The 17,952-nt window shown below is 43.4% G+C and overlaps 1 protein-coding gene across 1 annotated transcript; it reads left to right on the top strand.

Annotated features, from left to right (window-relative positions):
* Window positions 1-2,630: 2,630 nt before the first annotated feature.
* Grem1 (gremlin 1, DAN family BMP antagonist) lies at window positions 2,631-14,272 on the top strand. The gene is given in 2 exon segments (NM_019282.3): window positions 2,631-2,768; window positions 10,602-14,272. A coding segment is annotated over 1 exon segment (555 nt). The 5' UTR covers window positions 2,631-2,768; window position 10,602; the 3' UTR covers window positions 11,158-14,272.
* Window positions 14,273-17,952: the final 3,680 nt, after the last annotated feature.

Below are 17,952 nucleotides of genomic sequence, written 5' to 3'. Positions count from 1 at the left end.
ATAAATGTCTTTCAGGTTCTTCTCAAATATGGACAACAGTTCCTGTCAGCATTCTTGGGGTTCACAGACATGAACAAATGGGTGGAGCAGGAGAAGAAAATGTTACAAACCAGTAGCCAATCAGGACATACTCCTCTCACATTGCCTCAGAGTAGTTTGAAAGTGGCTTCATGAAGTAGAATCTACCATTTAGTTACCCTTGCTTGAGTGCCTCAGATTTGAGAGTTTCACTTGGGCCTGGGCATTATGGTTCAACTTACGTATGCAATCCACACTTAGGAAATAAACGAAGAAGGATTGCCGCAGGTCCAAGGCCAGCCCAGACTACATTCTGAGACCATCTAAATTCTCCCTCCTAACTCAATGCCATCAAATATTAATTTGAGTAATTAATTAAGTAATTCTTATTTCCCCTTATTAAAAGCAAGTTTTAATAGTGTGAATAGGCTTAAAGGGTTTGAAAGAATCCGTACTCTGTTACCTTCATCCAGATTATGCGATGGTTGACAAACACTGGTTGTGTCCTGAGGAGATGCATATACAAAGTAAAAAACATGTCCATGTACATAAATATTTACAGACATCTCAGAGGCTAAGGCCTCGGCTACTGTGTTCACAGTGGTTATATTCTCAGCCCTTGGCCCAGCTGACAGTCCTACTTAGTGGAAATATGCCTAACTTTCTCAGCCCACAAGAATTTATCAAAGCCCAGTTATGTTAGACATCATATTTTGTGTCATGTAATCAAAGCAACCAAAATAGAAAAGGCCCTGCTCTCATGAAGTTTACATTCTGGAAAATGCTTGGGTGACAGGAAGTGATAGATGATGATGAAGAAAAATGATGTAATGACGGGGAGATGAAGTGGACCGTGGGGAAAATGCTAGCATCGGAGTTCTGAAAACTAACGCTTTGTTTAAGGAGGGTAATTTCAGCTCTTTGCCTTTGTCATTTGGAATAGCTCATATGAGTCGGGAAGAGGGCATGTCATTAAAGCTTTGATTTTAGGTGAGAGGGAGTTAATGAGTTTATAAAGTAAACTCCATTTCTCTGGGGGGAAATTGTTTTCACACTGGCTCTGAGAACCCTCTTGGTGGGCTCCAATGACCTCCACATTCATTGCCTAAGAACACTGTGGGCTTCTGACTCATAACTCTGCTCTGTGTGTGTGAGGGGGCAGGAGGTAAAATGCACTAAGGAGTACATGTATACAAATTGCCATTTGCCCAAATGTCATTCAGTACATCCTAATTTTCGAGATACTAACAGAGGCCTCCTTCTTACTTCAGTTGCTACACACACACACACACACACACACACACACACACACACACACACATTGTGTATACTGAAGTTCCTAACAGTACCTGTTAGGTGTTCAATATGTTTCTTGCTCCCTCCCCTAACACTTGATTAAAAAAAAAGACGTGTGCATGTATATAAACATATGTCAGTATACATGCATGCTGGTTCATGGCTGGGTTTGATTTCCCTCCTAGTCAATCACAGAAGTTTCATAGAGGTCTTGGTTCTTTTTGCTGTAAGCAACACAGGCATCTTTAAATTTCCCTCCTGACATAACTTTACCTGGCTGATGTCTTTAGACCTTGTAGATGTTTTGCAACGCACAAACCTGATGGCTCTTCCAAGAGCCAGTTTTTGGGCTAAGAGAAGACATGAGTGCGTTCTCATCAGTAGGAAACTATTTATACCATTGCTGTGTTTTATTCCGTCCATCAGGTTGTTGGTACTGACTACAGAATGTGCCAGTATGTTTTCCCTCAAGTCAGTTTTTGTCTGAAGCTGTTGGGAAGATAGTTCCTTATCTAACATTATTTTCCCCTAACGATGTACTTCAGAAAACTCTTGTCGCCTAACTATTGTTCTTTCACTCTTTAGGACGTTTTACAGATGGGAGCCCTGACTTGGCTTATTCTTCACACTCAGCTGAAGCAGATGGGCATCTGAGTTGAAGGAGTCAGTGGAGGGCAAGAAGAGGAGGGTATCCTCTTGCAGGCTGTTGGCGAGCCCGCCCGGGTTAACACCAGCGCAGTGGTTGGCGCCCTCTAAGTTGGGGGCCTCTGGCGGATCCGTCAAGGCTCCTGCATTGCTTGGCCAGAGTGTCCAACAGTGCCATTCAGCACAATGGTGAGGAACTACCTAGTTTGTCACGACTCTCTCGGTTGCTCTGCTCAGCGCAGCCGGGGCTCCTAAGCATGGAGCCCCACGCAGGCGAAGTTCAGCCGGCTAGAGGAGAAGTCCAGACCTGGGGCTGGAAAGACATGAGGGGCTGGGAGCCGGGCTGGGGGGATTTCCTCCCTCGCTCCCCTCTCCAACGGGAGCGGAAAATGTGATTTGCTGTGCATTCCAGGCGCGGTTCCCTGGGGTGACCTCTCCCACCCAGCCGGGCAGGGGCAGGGGGGGAGTAGACAAAGAGGCGAGGCGGGCGGAGAGGGGACCCCGCAGGGAAGGAGGAGGGGTGCAGTGGGCGGGGGTACTACCGGGAAAGGGGGCGGATAGCGGGTCCCGCGGCGGCGACGGCGCCTGACCAATGGAGAGACGCGGTCCCCGGCGCTTGGCCGGCGGCATTTAAACCGGGAGATGCCCGACACTCGGTGTGCCCTTCGCAGACCTGGGGAGCCAGAGCACCGCAGTAGCGGCACTTTCCTTCGTGTTCTTCCCGCGTCGAGCCCGAGTGGCTCCGGCCGCGGTCGCACGCAACGCCACGCGTCCACAGCGAAGGACTTGAGGATCCACTGAGGTGACAGGTGAGCGCGGTGGCACTCTGTGGTGAGTGAGTGAGTGAGTGAGTGTGTGTGTACAAGGAGTCCCCAGGGTCCATACCATCTCAAATCCTTCCCAGTTGCGACACAGTCCCTTGGTGCACCCGGAGTGCGCCTTGTAGAACCGAGCCTGATCCTTCCTGTCGCAGAGGTAGATGTGGTGACTTCAGGACACTGGGTTCACCGGGGAAAGAGAGAGAGAAGTTGTCAAGAAAGTGCATACCGTTTCCTTTTGCGGGAGCGCGGCAAACACGGTCCTGGTGCTCTAAGCACAGAGCCGCGGGAGTCGCCTGCCGGGGACAGCGCACTGTTGTTGGAGTCAGAGCCCCCGGAGCCGTGTCTCGGGGAGCTGAAGCCGACCTCGCAGCAAGTTGCAACCAGAGACAGCCTCGAGGGTTGGGCACTGGGCTGGGACTGGGGTGTCTCTAGGAGTGGCGGTCCCAGGGCTGTGAGTGGTGACTGCTGAGGACTTCGGAATTGGTGTGAGTTTGCGGGTATGGCAGATGTGACTGAGGCTGGTAGGACAGAATCCGCGCGGGCTCAGCAACAGCGAAGAGTCGGGGTCGGGTACCTCGAGTGCTTTGCTGCCCGCGGTGCTCCGGCAGCACGCGCCACACACTGGTGCGCTAGCTGCTCCGGCTGGCGCGTGGCTGTCTTTTTTGAGCCTCTTGGGGGTTCCACGCTCTCATCCCTCCATACTGCAGACCTGCAGGCGCCGGGCAGCCACTACTGGCTGGTTCCCACTTCCGTAGATGCTGGCCGATCTGTACCCCACAGGCCCCGGTAACGCCTCGCTGAGCCTCGCTAGCGACTCCGCTCTACTGAGCGCTTAGCCTCTGCTCCTTGCCCGCAGCCTAGTCCATTCCAGCGAGCCCTCTCTAGCTCCTAGTACAAGTCTAGAGTGAAGGGAAAGGCGATGTGGCTGTCATCTCCCTGGTCCTACTCATTTCCAAAATTCTAGTTGGGGAAGAAAAACGTCTCTATAGGTCTGGACTGGCTGTTCCCTCTCTGGCGCGCTTCAGTTTCGTGTTTGCCTAATGCCCAACTCTGGCAACCATCCACCAGTGAGGCTGGCTGGCGAGGATGCGAGATGATCAGCCTTTACTCAGAGGACCTTCGGAAGAGCCTAAGGTGGTTCGCTGGTCTAACTCCGCAGCCATCTTTCCCTCCTCAGGAGAATCCAATTCCCCTATTCTTTGATGGAGAAATATAGCCTAGAAGTGAGGGGTTAAAATCTCCTCTTAACTGTTGGAGGGCAAAATGACGACCATCAGTAGGTAATTGGATCTCTTGGTGGAAAGAGCAAACCCAAGTGGTACGCACGTCTGTTTATGTTCCCCTGAGATGGTGCCAGGATACGAACTGATTAAAACAATCTACTGTGTTCAATGGGTCACCAGGGCTTTAAGCTGTCCCAGGGACTCCAGAGTAGTGGTTTCCTTCTGACTGCTCTTACAAGTTAAATAAATAGCGTAGAAGAGGTTAAGATAACCCCATCCCAGGGTGAGGGGTCTTCTTTCACCCCCGGGCTGCCCTCTCCTCACCCCCTCCCCTTTTTCTTTTTGGGACAAGGCAGGCAGCACAGGGCACTTGGGAGTACAGACTTTTCAAAGCAAAGAAAGAAAAAGATCTTAAGAAAACAAGACCCTCCTTCACCATCACCACAACCAAGTCTACACAAATAGGTGTTTTCATTGCTCTTATCGGACACATTGTACCGATGGATTTGTAAGAAGTTACTAATTATTTAAGGCTTCTCTCTCTCTCTCTCTCTCTCTCTCTCTCTCTCTCTCTCTCTCTCTCTGTGTGTGTGTGTGTGTGTGTGTGTGTGTGTGTGTGTGTGTGTGTGTGTGTTTAACCCTCAGGTCATTGTAGGAATTAGAGTCTTTTGTAAACTTCATAATTTCACAGTTTTCCTATCTTCTTCAAAGTTCACTTTGAGTAAAATGTTCTGTTAACCCACAATCTGTAGGAAATCCAAACTGACTAATGTGGTTTTTCACACCAGCACTTAGGGAGAGAAGAACAGAAACATGTTAAGTCTTTACATCCCTCAATGTCCACCTCTTGTCCTTCTAAATTGATGCTGTTGGTGACCCCCATCTCAATGTCCCAGTCTACAAAGTGACAGACTACAAAGAACCCCATTGCCCCGGACTTCTCCCCAAGACATGCTTGCTGGCAGCAAAGCTCTGGAGTATGTTTGAGAATGCAAAACCAAAGGTATATAGGAGAACTCGAGCCTTTTATGTGAGGAGAAGAGGGAGGCAGTCAGGAGCAGTGACTGCACATTTAACTGAAAGGCACTGACCGGGCAAGTGCTACCAGCCCATGTCTTACATCTGCAAAGAATTTTCTTTAGTTTTAACATATGTTCTTAGAAATGCAAAGTACAACAGGAATTCCCTTGACAGGAGAAGTCTTTTCCTTTGCATGCAAATATGAAGATACAAAATAGATAATTATTAGATTTACAATATTTTTTCAAAATTTACTGCATTAAAAAGCAAAGCCACATGTTCCTTGTTAAATGTGCTGTGCTGAATGTTGGCATAGTGACTAAGGACATGTTAGAGTTAGATGGAACTGGACTCAAACCCTGGCTATCCACTTTATAAACTATGTGACCTTGGATGGATTCCTGATTAGTAACAGGAAGACATTATTATATACCTCATAATTTATCATGACAAAACTTGGACAGGATTTAGCATAATGTCTAATGCAGTAAACGCTAAAAAAAAATAAGAGTCACCTTTTTATTACTAGTGGTTATGTTGGACATGAGAGACCAGAGGGTGATTCTGAATTTAATCCCAAATCCCATTTATTCATAACTGTTACAAAGTGCAGCATATGACTTGGCCATCACTCAGTAGTGCTCTTGGTGAGGGTTTGACATTTATAATTTCTAATTCATTTCCTATTGATTCAAATCATTATTAACTTCCCCAAGTAAGTAAGTAAGTAAGTAAGTAAGTAAATAAATAAATAAATAAATAAATAAATCTTCCAGGGAACTATGAACCAGCAGGTGTCTCCTCCTCACCTTGTGTGGTGCTGGATTCCAGCCTGACTTAGCTCTAATGGGCAGTCTATTCTTAAGAGACTTGCAAGAGACATGCAGGGAATAAAATTTATGATGTGTGCCAATCATTAATTTTTCTTATCTCCTTAGTATAATTTGTCTGAGGAATAAACAAACCTTGGTTATTATGAAGGAATTCCCGAGTTAATTTCTAAAGGTTGATTCTAAAAGTTAAAGAAGATCTAACTAAGATTAACTTTCCCCCCTCCTGAAAGATTAAGGCTAAAGGGAAAAAGAAATGGATTCTTTTAAAATCTGGCCTGTCTATAAAACATTTGCAGCAAATTCCATTGTGTTTTATGCCGGGAGAATGAGCTCATGCCATTCTTGCTGCCTGTCTTTCTAAAGGTCGCCCAGCAGGAACAATGGCCGGGTTCAGGTACAGACATCTGGAGTTGGCTGTAATTCTTACTCAAAACTCTGTTTAATTCACTGAGCGAGCAGGTTGCTTGGCTAATGCGAGAGTCACAATGAGAAGTGTATGGAAAGGAGCTGGCCCTAGATTCCCTAAATACATCAAGAATATTGGAAACAAGTCAGACATACTTTTTGGGTCCAAACCTCCAGACTCTGAAGACCATTCTTGGTGCTTTTGTGAAATTTTTGACAATTTACCAAGGCAGAAGTGATTACTATGGCTTTCCTTGCTTGCGAGTGTTTACTCTTGAGCACCAAGAGAACCGGGGACAAACGGGAGGCAGCAAAGACCTGTTTTGAGGGTCTGTCCTTTGAGACAAGTGACTGGAGGAGCATTGTGGCAAAATGAAAAAGAGACGAGGGTGAAGCATACGCTTGTTAGCAGAGACAGCTGATGAGAGAACTCACCTCCAAATATTAGCATATCACTCCACAGCAGAAATGCACTGAGGGGACATTAAGGTGGGGTTTATGAATAAAGAGTTACAATATCTGTGTAAGAGAACCAAGGGAGATGATCGCTACACATCATGATACACTCTGAGTTCCGGATGCATCATCGGAATGCAATGACTGGACATGAGTGGGAAGTCATGAGAACCCAAATCCAGACCAGTATTTGGATTGATTTTGGGCCATGTAGCACACCACTAGGGTGTGATGTGGAAAGAATTGTCCTCAAGGAAATACCATCTTCTTTATTTGCTCCATACCAACGACACACAGAAAGCGCTAAGCATTTGGTGAAAAGAGAGCTGCAATTTCAAGAAGCAAATTCCTCAGTGGAGTAATCAACACTAGTGGGTGGGAGCTTAGATGAATGGTCACAGTGATTGGCAGAGCTTGGCTTCAGCCTTCCAGTGCTGTTCACCTTACTCTGCCTCAAGGAGTCCATCCAAAGCACGCTGGCCTTTCTACTCAAGTCAGGAAACTACTCCGCTGATTTCTATTCATTGACGCTCTTGGAGCTTTTCTTTCTAACACTAAAGTTTAAGAACTTGAAATCCTCCCAATAAGCCAGTAAACATTAAGAATTTTAAAATAGTAAAAAGCATACTTTTTAAAACCTAGTAAATTTTTAAATATTTTATTTATTTACTTATTTACTTTTACTTTTTTTTTTTTTAGTGAAAAGTCCGATGGTATAATGTAGGCTGTTATGACTTATGAGGAACTCACTTTTGCATAGGAACAGAAATTTTTCCCAGATTTATTCCCAAACCGCAGTCGAATAATTATGAATTTATTGCTTTATCAATGGGTTAAAATAAAACTCATATTATCCTGCATAGAACCAAAAATAAAAAAATCAATCAATCAAACAAACAAACAAAAACAAAACTTGAGAGCAAATGAGTACTTCCTAGAAAAAAGACAAGTGTTAAAAGCTGTCTAGGCTGGAAGGAATCTGCACTCCTTTCATGAAGCCAGTACCTTGACGTCAGTGATGGCATTTTTTTTTTTTCCGGAGCTTGGGACCGAACCCAGGGCCTTGCACTTGCTAGGCAAGCGCTCTACCACTGAGCCAAATCCCCAACCCCCAGTGATGGCACTTTAAAGTGCAAACTGTATCAAGTTTGTGTGGTATAATAACAATCACTTAACAAATGTTGGGGAGGACCTCCTCTGTGTCAGGAACAGAGAGTCAGATGACAAATTAGCCCCCATCAATTCTCAGGGTAGATATAACAAGGTTCAATGACAGATGTAAAGATACCAGGAAAGAAGTTTAATAAATAAGAAGTCCCTAGTTGGTCTAGAAAAGTAAATTGCAGCTTTGTGAATGGATGCCTGTGGAATAGCATAACCCTATGCCTGTCATATAAACTGTCACATGCAGTCAGCATACATCCATAGTCACTCTCAGGTTGGCCTCTGTGGTTGTGGACACTGAGACTCTGGACCCAAAAGGAGTGAATTGGTTTGGAGGTTATTTTTTAGTAGATGTGGAGGGAGATTGTCAACCCAGATCTAGAGCCATTGATGTAATATTCCTTTGAAATAGCAGCGGATGGATTTTATTTCATTTCTGTGCTTGGCCTTTTATTTTAGACTCTGGCCCTCAATTGGGAGTCACTAGGAACTTGTGAAACTATCTTAGATTTGCCTTATAGTTTCTTGGAGACAGAAAAGTCATGGCTTAAGTTACCTTGGCCTCTGGAGAAAATCTGTACTATTTTATAACTGGCCTGTTTTCATAAGTGATGTTTTATAAGACAAAACAAAGCCATTTTTCTTTTGTTCTTGCTGTTGTAGTGGTCAGCATAGTTTTGTTTAAAGATCAGATTCATGGTAACACAAGCTGACACAAGCCAAGGAACCTACAGTCGGAACGGGAGTCGAATGTCACATTATCAGCTCCAAACTTGAACTTGCTCCAAAGTATTAAGTTAATGTCGGAAAAACATTGACATTTAAGAATATTTTTAATGAAACATTCAATTACCTTGGTTTGCTGCTAGCCTTAGGGTTGAATGGTCCTCACTTGCCAGAAGTTGTCCTTAAAAGAAGATACATCTTATGCTGCTTTTGTCTCTTAAAAATAATTGGTCCAGATAATGATACCAACTTGTCTGGTGCCTTGGAGACGAAGGTTATATTAAGTAAGGCTATATTAATATGCACTTAGTGGTTGCCACATGCAATACTGGTATTCAGCTGAGAGAAAATGGATGCCTCATAGCTGTTCTTGTGCAGCAAATCACAAGCATGAGGCAGAGGAAACCCCAGGGCATTGCTATGCCTGGAAGAGACACTATGAATTTGAAACTATTCTCATTGTAAAGAAATCCTTCAATGGTTTTAATAACTCCTGGTGTGCCAGCAAGTGTTACAGGCCTTGAGCTGGGTGGGAAGGCTGATTGACTGAATAAGGGTCTTCATATTAATGGTTTCCCAGATGACTGTGTCCAGGGAGACAGTCCCAGGAGAACCTTGACAGTCTGCTGCCTTCCTTTACCTTCTCCACATGTCTGCCCTGTCTTTTCTGAATAACCCTTCCTCTGGAAAAGTCCCCTTTTTTCTGACTTGCTTTGTTCACCCCATGTCCTGTCTCTCATCTATGTTTCTTCTCCCATTCTCTCCACGCTTCACTTGATTTATTTGTTAGTTAAATATTACATGCCCTGGCCATGTATGATTTATACCTAGGTCCAGGTTGGCTCACAATTCATTGGCATCAATGCTATTCCTATGAATTGAAATATTCATGTACTTATATTATTGTACCCATTTATCTACCTTAATTTATCCATTTGTTTTGTATATTTTAGAAGTAACCACACATACACACACAACACACACGTGACATGAAAAGAACACAGTAAAGCAGTGGGAGAGGCCAACATGAACAAGATGCAGGGTCAGATATGTATGAAAATCCATAATAAAACTAGTTTTGTACGCTGACCTAAAAATTAAAGTCAAGAAATTAAAGGCCTACCTGGTCAATTAATCAGACAAAAAATTTTCTGTTTATACATATAGTCACACAGATGAGTAACATATTTCACCACTTAAAAGAAGTTGAAAAGTGGGGTCTGGAGAGATATCAGTTCATCAGTTAAGATACTTTCTGTTCTTCCGAAGGACTTGGGTTTAGTTGCCAGCACTCACATCGGGTGGCTCACAACTGCCTATAACTCCAGCTCTAGGAATTCTGGGACCCTTTAATTGCCCTCCCTAGGCACGCACATGGATTCATGGATTAAACACCCAAACACAGACACAGACACAGACACAGACACAGACACACACACACACACACACACACACACACACATACACACACACACGGTGTTATATCATGGCATAAAGAATAATACCAGTCATCTCTATGCTCTTGGTCTCCTGTACAGCCCTCCTCGTAGTTTTTTTTTGTTTGTTTGTTTTTGTTTTGTTTTGTTTTGTTTTTTGTAAACAGGTTTTCTGGTCTCTTTCCAATACTGAAACAGTGAAAAGTCTCATGTTGTCAAAAAGAAAAAAATACAGTTAACTGAGCACTGAGCATTAAAAAAGTCACATGCAATTGTGTCAGGAGCCAGTAAGGAATTCTAATGGGAGCTGGTTCAAAAAAGAGACGGGTCCTGACTGAGTTTAAAGCTTGGCAAATTCACTGTGTGACCTGTGTGGAATAACTCAGTTTGATGGCTGAGAGAATAATGGGGTTAATAGTATCTAATAACTAGTGCTACTGTTAGAAGTCAGTGCAACTGAAGTGTGTAGTGAGTACAGTATAAGATCTTAGGTGCAGTTATTAATCTATTAAATATCTTTCTTAGTCTGTGTTTCCCTTCTCTTTGTCCCTTATCTAGAATGAATCGCACGGCATACACCGTAGGAGCTTTGCTTCTCCTCCTGGGAACCCTACTGCCAGCAGCTGAAGGGAAAAAGAAAGGGTCCCAAGGAGCCATCCCACCTCCTGACAAGGCTCAGCACAATGACTCCGAGCAGACCCAGTCCCCACCACAACCTGGCTCCAGGACCCGGGGGCGGGGCCAGGGGCGGGGCACCGCCATGCCTGGAGAGGAGGTGCTTGAGTCCAGCCAAGAGGCCCTGCATGTGACAGAGCGCAAATACCTGAAGCGAGATTGGTGCAAAACTCAGCCCCTGAAGCAGACCATCCATGAGGAGGGCTGCAACAGCCGCACTATCATCAATCGCTTCTGTTACGGCCAGTGCAACTCCTTCTACATCCCCAGGCATATCCGAAAAGAGGAAGGCTCCTTTCAGTCTTGCTCCTTCTGCAAGCCCAAGAAATTCACCACCATGATGGTCACACTCAACTGTCCTGAGCTACAGCCACCCACCAAGAAGAAAAGAGTCACACGCGTGAAGCAGTGTCGTTGCATATCCATCGACTTGGATTAAGTCAAAGGGGGCACATTCAGCCTGTCATAGCCATGCCGAGAGCCACACCCAAACCACCCGATTCCTACTTGGCTTAAACCTAGAGGCCAGAAGAACCAGCAGTTGCTTCCTGGCTGGAGGCTGCTTATGCATAGAGTATGCGCATGAGTGTGCATGGGTACCTGTGGGTGTTTCCAAACACCAGCGGAAACAGCCTCTGCAGGAAGGCACTTCCTGTTACTGTGCTTCAGATGGTCGGAAATGCTCACACCACTGGACCCAACACCCACAGGGGCAGGGCTGTAGATGACTTTGACCTTGTGTTCCATGTGCCTCCTGGGCACCAGGATTTCATTTGAGAATGAATACTAACGGAGGAGGTAACTCTGAGGGCCGCATTAGACTCGGAACTGTTTGTTCAGTGCTCTCCCACAACCCATTCCTTTCTTTGCTCTCCCTGACCTTAGTCCATGTTCTTAAATTAATTCACTTGATGTGAGTGTAAATTTCTTTCGTCTTGTGAAGAACCTTCAGAGTGTGGGGAGACAAGTGATAAAGGCAAACAGAACAGGGGATTGACACAGGAGCATTGAGACTGAGGACCAGTCTGGCCAGTGAAATTCAGTAGCAAGATGTTCAGAGTTTAAAGATTGTTCCCCCCAAACAATATGAGTCTTGTTTTAGCAAAGGGGCTTTACTGATATTTAAAAGAACCCAGACAGACAGAGGAGAAATATAATCAGCAAAAAAACCAATTCTCTGTGCCGGTATCTGTGACCTACTGACAATATCTGTAATCCAATGTTAAGGGTGAAATATTGACCACTTCTGTTTTAAGAACCAAGTGAAAGGAAAAAAAAAATATGGCCTTCTACTTACTTTGCCTCTCAGGAGGATGACTGAGAGCGTTGTTCGCTAGGGTAAGAAAGACAAAACCTCCTAGGCTTAGTTTTGCTGGATTATCATTGCTTTCCCATCATTCCTGAAAAAATGCTTCAGAGATGCAGAACCTTCCAATAAAATCGTGCTTTTCTTGAGACCATTTGCCAGTAAGGGTCAGTGTTAGACGAGAGAGCTGTCTGCTGCATGTGAGTTAGACATGTCTGGGGCTTCTTCTGTTTGGCTTTTGTTATAGGAGAGAACCAGAGATGAGAGAGCTGATGAGAGAACAGAGACAGAGAGAGAGAGGGCCAATCCCTTAGGGAAGCACTAGGGTATATTAACAGGCCACCTACACCCAATGGATCTATGTGACATTGTAATCATTATGCCTACTATGGATGCTGTCCTCTGAATACACATGGCTGCCCAATGTCTACTTAGCATCTATGTAAGGGCCAGAGAAAGGTGACTGGGTCTTGGTACATTTTGGTTTGGCTAAGCAATACTCTTTAAGACTGACATTCTAGCTATAAATGCCCCAGATACTTTTTTTGCCTTTTCCTCTCAGAGCGACTAGTCAAGTGATATGTCATTTGGAAGGCAGACATTCACTGCCCATCAAAGATACCACAGTCAAAGAACCATTGGGAGTAAAGAAACTTTTTGTTTTGGTCTAGCCCACCCGCCCATGTAACATCGAAACAGGAACCATATTACAAGGCAAAAGCTATCTTGAATTCCCAAAACACTGGGTCTAATTTTGAAAGTTTAAAAGTCACTGGTGATGACTCCACAGTAAGTGAACTTGTGCGAGCATAGCCGTGAGTTTCATTTGTACTGCGTGCTCCTTCACTGAATCTTTGAGGCTTCCATATCCATAGCCACATAGTCACAGGGTGGATTTGATTAGGCCCACACATACAAAGGTGGGTTTGGAGGGTGGTGAAGAGGGAAAAATAAGAGAGGATGAAGATGAAAATATAGACCCACACCAGAGAGGAAAAATGACACTCGGTGCTGAAAAACACTGTGTCCCATCTTAATTCTGCCACAAACATGCAGTCTTGCTAAAAATCAACAACAACAATAATAAAAATGTTTGGCAGCCACAGTTACCTTTAGGAGCTTGTACCACAGTCTCTCTTGTAAGCTGGATTTAGATTTGGTTCTTGAGGATTGCCTCAAAATTAACTTCTTTGAAACGATCAGCAGCATAAGTGCCCTAAAAGCACATCACTGGCCAACGGCTGGGACGTCTGCCTTCCTTGCCGTGCCTAGATCAAGACCATCAGAAATGTGTCCGCTGCCGTTTATTGGAGATGCCCCGTCTGTCGCTGATTCTGGACGCACCAGCGATGCAAGGATGGACACTTTCTCCAACATTGTAGTAGAACCAATTTTTTTTGGCAAGCTTTGTTGCAGTCTCCACCTTACCTGTTAAAATAATGCCAGAAACCAAATATGAATCTTACGGCATTCAATTTGTGCTTGGCACTGAAAGAGGAAAGCCACACACCAGATAAGTCTGAGTGCCCCTTTGCCATTGTACTCTTCAAAGTGAGAAACCTGGAGGAAGGATAGTTTCCACCATGTGGAATGTGAATAAGCAAAAGAGTTATGGTTATTTAATGTAATTAGGAATTCTAGGTCCTTCGGTTACTGTGATTTCGAATGTTTTCTTTCTCTGTTTTATACGACAGCCTCTGAGTTGGGCAAAGAAGAAACAGGCCGTTGTATGTTGCTAGAGACTTTCGTCAGGTCAGGGGGACACACAGTCTTGTCACATATGAAGAGATGTTACCAAGTCAACGACAAGCCTTATTTTTTAACGTTGAATGTTCCTTAAAGGCTGACACTTCTGAAGCAATGTTAGGAAAGACTTTAAATGTTATTTTGAGAGACTTCTGTGCGTATACAAGCAGATAATGACGGCTAGTTCAGACAAGCAGAACATTTCTAAACGAGAAGTCCGAGCTGAACGACTGAAAGAGATTCCTCGCCATATTGAATATCATCTACATTGTGTATTTAATATACTTTAATCATTTTGAAACAACGAAGGATTATGCAGGCTATGACGGAACTACTACCTTGCTATGGATGAGGGTTGGGCAGGATTTAATGGTCTCATAGAAGCTAATTTGGCTTAAAGTTTTATGAATCTGTAACTAGAATTTTATTTTCACCCTAATAACATTCTATATAACCTTTGCCAAAAAAGCAATCAATAAATTAAACCTCTTCTTTCTGTGCATGTATGTTTGAATTTTAACTGGTGGAAGGGTCTCAGAAGGGGTTGAGGGCAGGGAGGGAGCCAGCCAGGGATTCACTTGCCTCAGAAAGGGAAAAAGAAACAAAGAACAGAACTTTCTCTTTTTGGGGAGAGGAATCCACTCATTGCACCCAGACCTTTTTGTTCCTTTTTGGTTTTAGTAGGGAGCCCTGGGACTCAGATGGTTAAAGACAGAGGAGGCTGACCTGCAGTCTCCCCAAGAACAGCTAGAAGGAGGAGCTCCTGCAGTTATGACATCAAGGAACGGTTATGCAAAAACAGATAAGATGGCGGAGGAAATCTGAGAAAGATTCGAGTTCCATAGAGGAACACGTTGTGATGGGGAAAGTAGTCAGCAACCCCAGGAGCTGCCTTGTAGGAGACAAACTTGGCTTCTCTTGGCAATGTTTTTAAATGCGCTAGTTATCATTCCACAGAAATATAAGGAGAGGTAGTTCTCCGAGACCATGCACCTTCCAGAGAGGTGGTCCCAGCTGGACAGCACTGGCATTTGTCATTGGAAAGTTAACATCAGCAGCCAAACCTCAGCAGCTGGGAGTGTAAAATGCTAACGTTGTACACGGAGCAAAGAGTTTAATTTGTGTTGTTCCACAGTCCTCAGGACAGCGCAATGCAGAAGGCACTGCTATCCTCCCTAAGAGGAAGCTCCAGACTCATGCGGTCTTACTGTAACACATCGGTCCTTAAAATCTTAAGCATTTTCAGTAGAAGTGACTTCTCCCTGAGGACAGAACACAGACTCGGCTATTGATTACTGACTAGGGACATCCTGAGGTTGCATGAATAGTTCAGAATAGTTGCATCTGTGCATTTAGAAACACCAAGTTGAAGGTTATTTGCCACCCCTCTTCTCCTTTTATAGATGTGTTTGGGGGGAGATGGCCTGGAACCGCAGGGTCCCCAGGAAAACCACACTCAGGAGGCAGCATCTAAATAAGGCTTGAAAGGTGAGAGTAGAGCTCAACAAAGAACTCTGCAGGCTCAGAACAACCTTTCCCCCAGAAAAAGCAAGGTATAAGGGGACTCAGTAAAAGGACTTATTTCTGAGTTCAAGCCATTTTCCAGCCTCTGTCTCTTTTGCTACTGGGTTTATAAGCACCCACCACTCTGGTCATGTTCAGCAGATAAACAAATTCTAAAGAAATAGAGAAAAAATAAAAATATGATATATTGGGAAACTGGAAATGATTGACAGGGGCACAGAAAGACAGAGAGAGACAGACACACAGAGAGACAAAGAAAAGGAGAAAGGAGAGGAAGAGGAGAATGAGAAGGAAGAGAAGGAGACAGAAGAGAAAAAGAAAAGAATTATAAAAGACTAGCCAGATTGAAATTGTAAGGCTGGAAAACTAGCAAGTAAAATAAACCTCTTTAGAAGGGCTCAAGGCAGATCTAATGAGACGATAAAACATGAGAGAGAAAGGAGGAGACAGAGGTAGGGAATGGAGAGCAGGAATACAGTGAACACGAATATGATAACTGTAATTTCAGCATTTGGGAGGCAGAGGTAGGCAGCTCTCTGTGATTTCAAGGCATGGACTAGATAGGGAGTTTGAAACCAGACAGGTCTACATAGTACATAGACCCTGTATTAAGCAAACACACAAATAAAAACCCAACCAAACAAGAAAAAAAACCCAGATAGGATGGAGAAAACATCATTCTTGACCTTACCAAAAAAAATCTTTGTTAAATGCATTACAAAAAAAATCCCATGAACAACTGTATGAAAACATAAAATATAAAAAATATAGCCAAAGAAAAAGTCTGATTTTATACTTGTGTTTTTTATACATTTTACCAAAAACAGACTAATGATTTAAGAAAGTTTGATTGCAATGAATAGTAAATCATAAGTAATTATGAATTATATGTTCTGATGACATATGAGTTCCTCTCTTTCCTCTTTCCCTATTAGCTTACATTTGGGCAAGCTGACTACAAAGCCACTGCAAGTAATGGAATGCTCACACCCTACCTCATGGGGACACTTAACTCTCTAATTACCATAAAACCCTGAGCAAGTTTCCCCTGCCTTCTGAGTTATGTCCAGAGCAGAACAGGAGTTAAGGATCTCTTGTCCTCTTTGAAGCAGTGTACCACCATTATCATCTAAGCAATTGAACTAAATTTTAGGCAGGAGTCCATATTGTTTATGGAGGTATCAACAATACCTTTTCATATTCAAATTACCCAAATTCCATAAGTAGAACTAAAAGTCTGAATATAGCCATCATAAGCAAAGAGACTAAATATACAATTTTTTCTGTCAAAGTAAAGCCCACATAGAATGGCTTCACCAAATACTTAATGAAGCACTTATATATATTCTTCATCAAGTTGTCCTTAAAAATAGAGGTGATAAGGCCAAGAAGCAGTTCAGTGGGCAAAAGTGCTTGTTGATGAATCTGATCACTGAAGTGAGATTCCCAGGACTCACATGGTGGAAGAAAACTCCTGCAAATTGTCTTCTGACTTCCACAGGCATGTCCTAGTCTACATGCACAGGCATGCATACACAGATATATTCACAGACATACATAGATACACAGAGACGCAGACATACACATAAACACATACTCATACACACAGACACACTCTCACACACTTAGGCACAGACAGATATACACAGAAACACACACAGCTCACACAGACACACACAGAGACACACACACATACATACATACATACATACATACATACATACATACATGCATACAAAGATAGACACACACATACATCCACTTTCCCATACCTACACACTTGTACACATACACAAATAGGCACACACACTCACACTCATATAGAGAGACACACAGACACACATACAGAGACACACATTCATCCACATTGATCCACCCACCTAGACTTACACACAGTGCAGATACAAACACATACACACACATAGATACACAGCCGCATCCACTCACTCACACATACAAAATCATACACACACATACATTCACACACACATATACAGAAACACACAGATACACACAGACAGACACACACTCACCCACTCATCCACATCTACCCACCCATACACACAGGCACACACACTCACACACACTCGTACATAAAATATAATTTTAAAATTAAAAACCTAGAAGAGTCAACACTTCTACCTCATCCTTTAAGAGCAGAATAACCTTGATACCGAGTCTAGATAAATATCATTAGAAATACTATAGACTAATATCCCTTATGAATACTGATGCAAAATACTCAGTAACTGAATTTATCTCTCTATAAAAGTAATGTAAATGTCATTACCATGTAGCTATCTTTAAAAATAACTTGATGTTATTCATCATGCTAATAGGATAAGGGACAGACAGTGCTTAATCGTGCAATAAAGCAGACGACTCATTTGACAGAGTTTAACACCATTCATGATAAAAACCACTCAGCACATTAGAAGAGAAAAGAACTTTCTCAACCTAAATTATGACAACTACTAAAAGGTTTCTCTTTTAAGAGCGGTCGCTAGCAGGAAATCTTTCTCCAGTTCTGTTCAGCATCATACTAGGTCTACCCAAAACAGTTTACACAGGAAAAAAAAATCAGGATTGGCAAAAAAAGCAGTAACAATATTTGTATTTTCAGTTGGCATTGCCTTATAGGTAGAACCGCAAGGGTTG

This window comes from Rattus norvegicus, chromosome 3, assembly GCF_021556685.1.
Source record: "Rattus norvegicus strain SHRSP/BbbUtx chromosome 3, alternate assembly SHRSP_T2T, whole genome shotgun sequence".
Lineage (NCBI taxonomy): Eukaryota > Metazoa > Chordata > Mammalia > Rodentia > Muridae > Rattus > Rattus norvegicus.
Note: the sequence above shows the minus strand (reverse complement) of the source record. Positions and strands in the feature narration are given on the sequence as shown.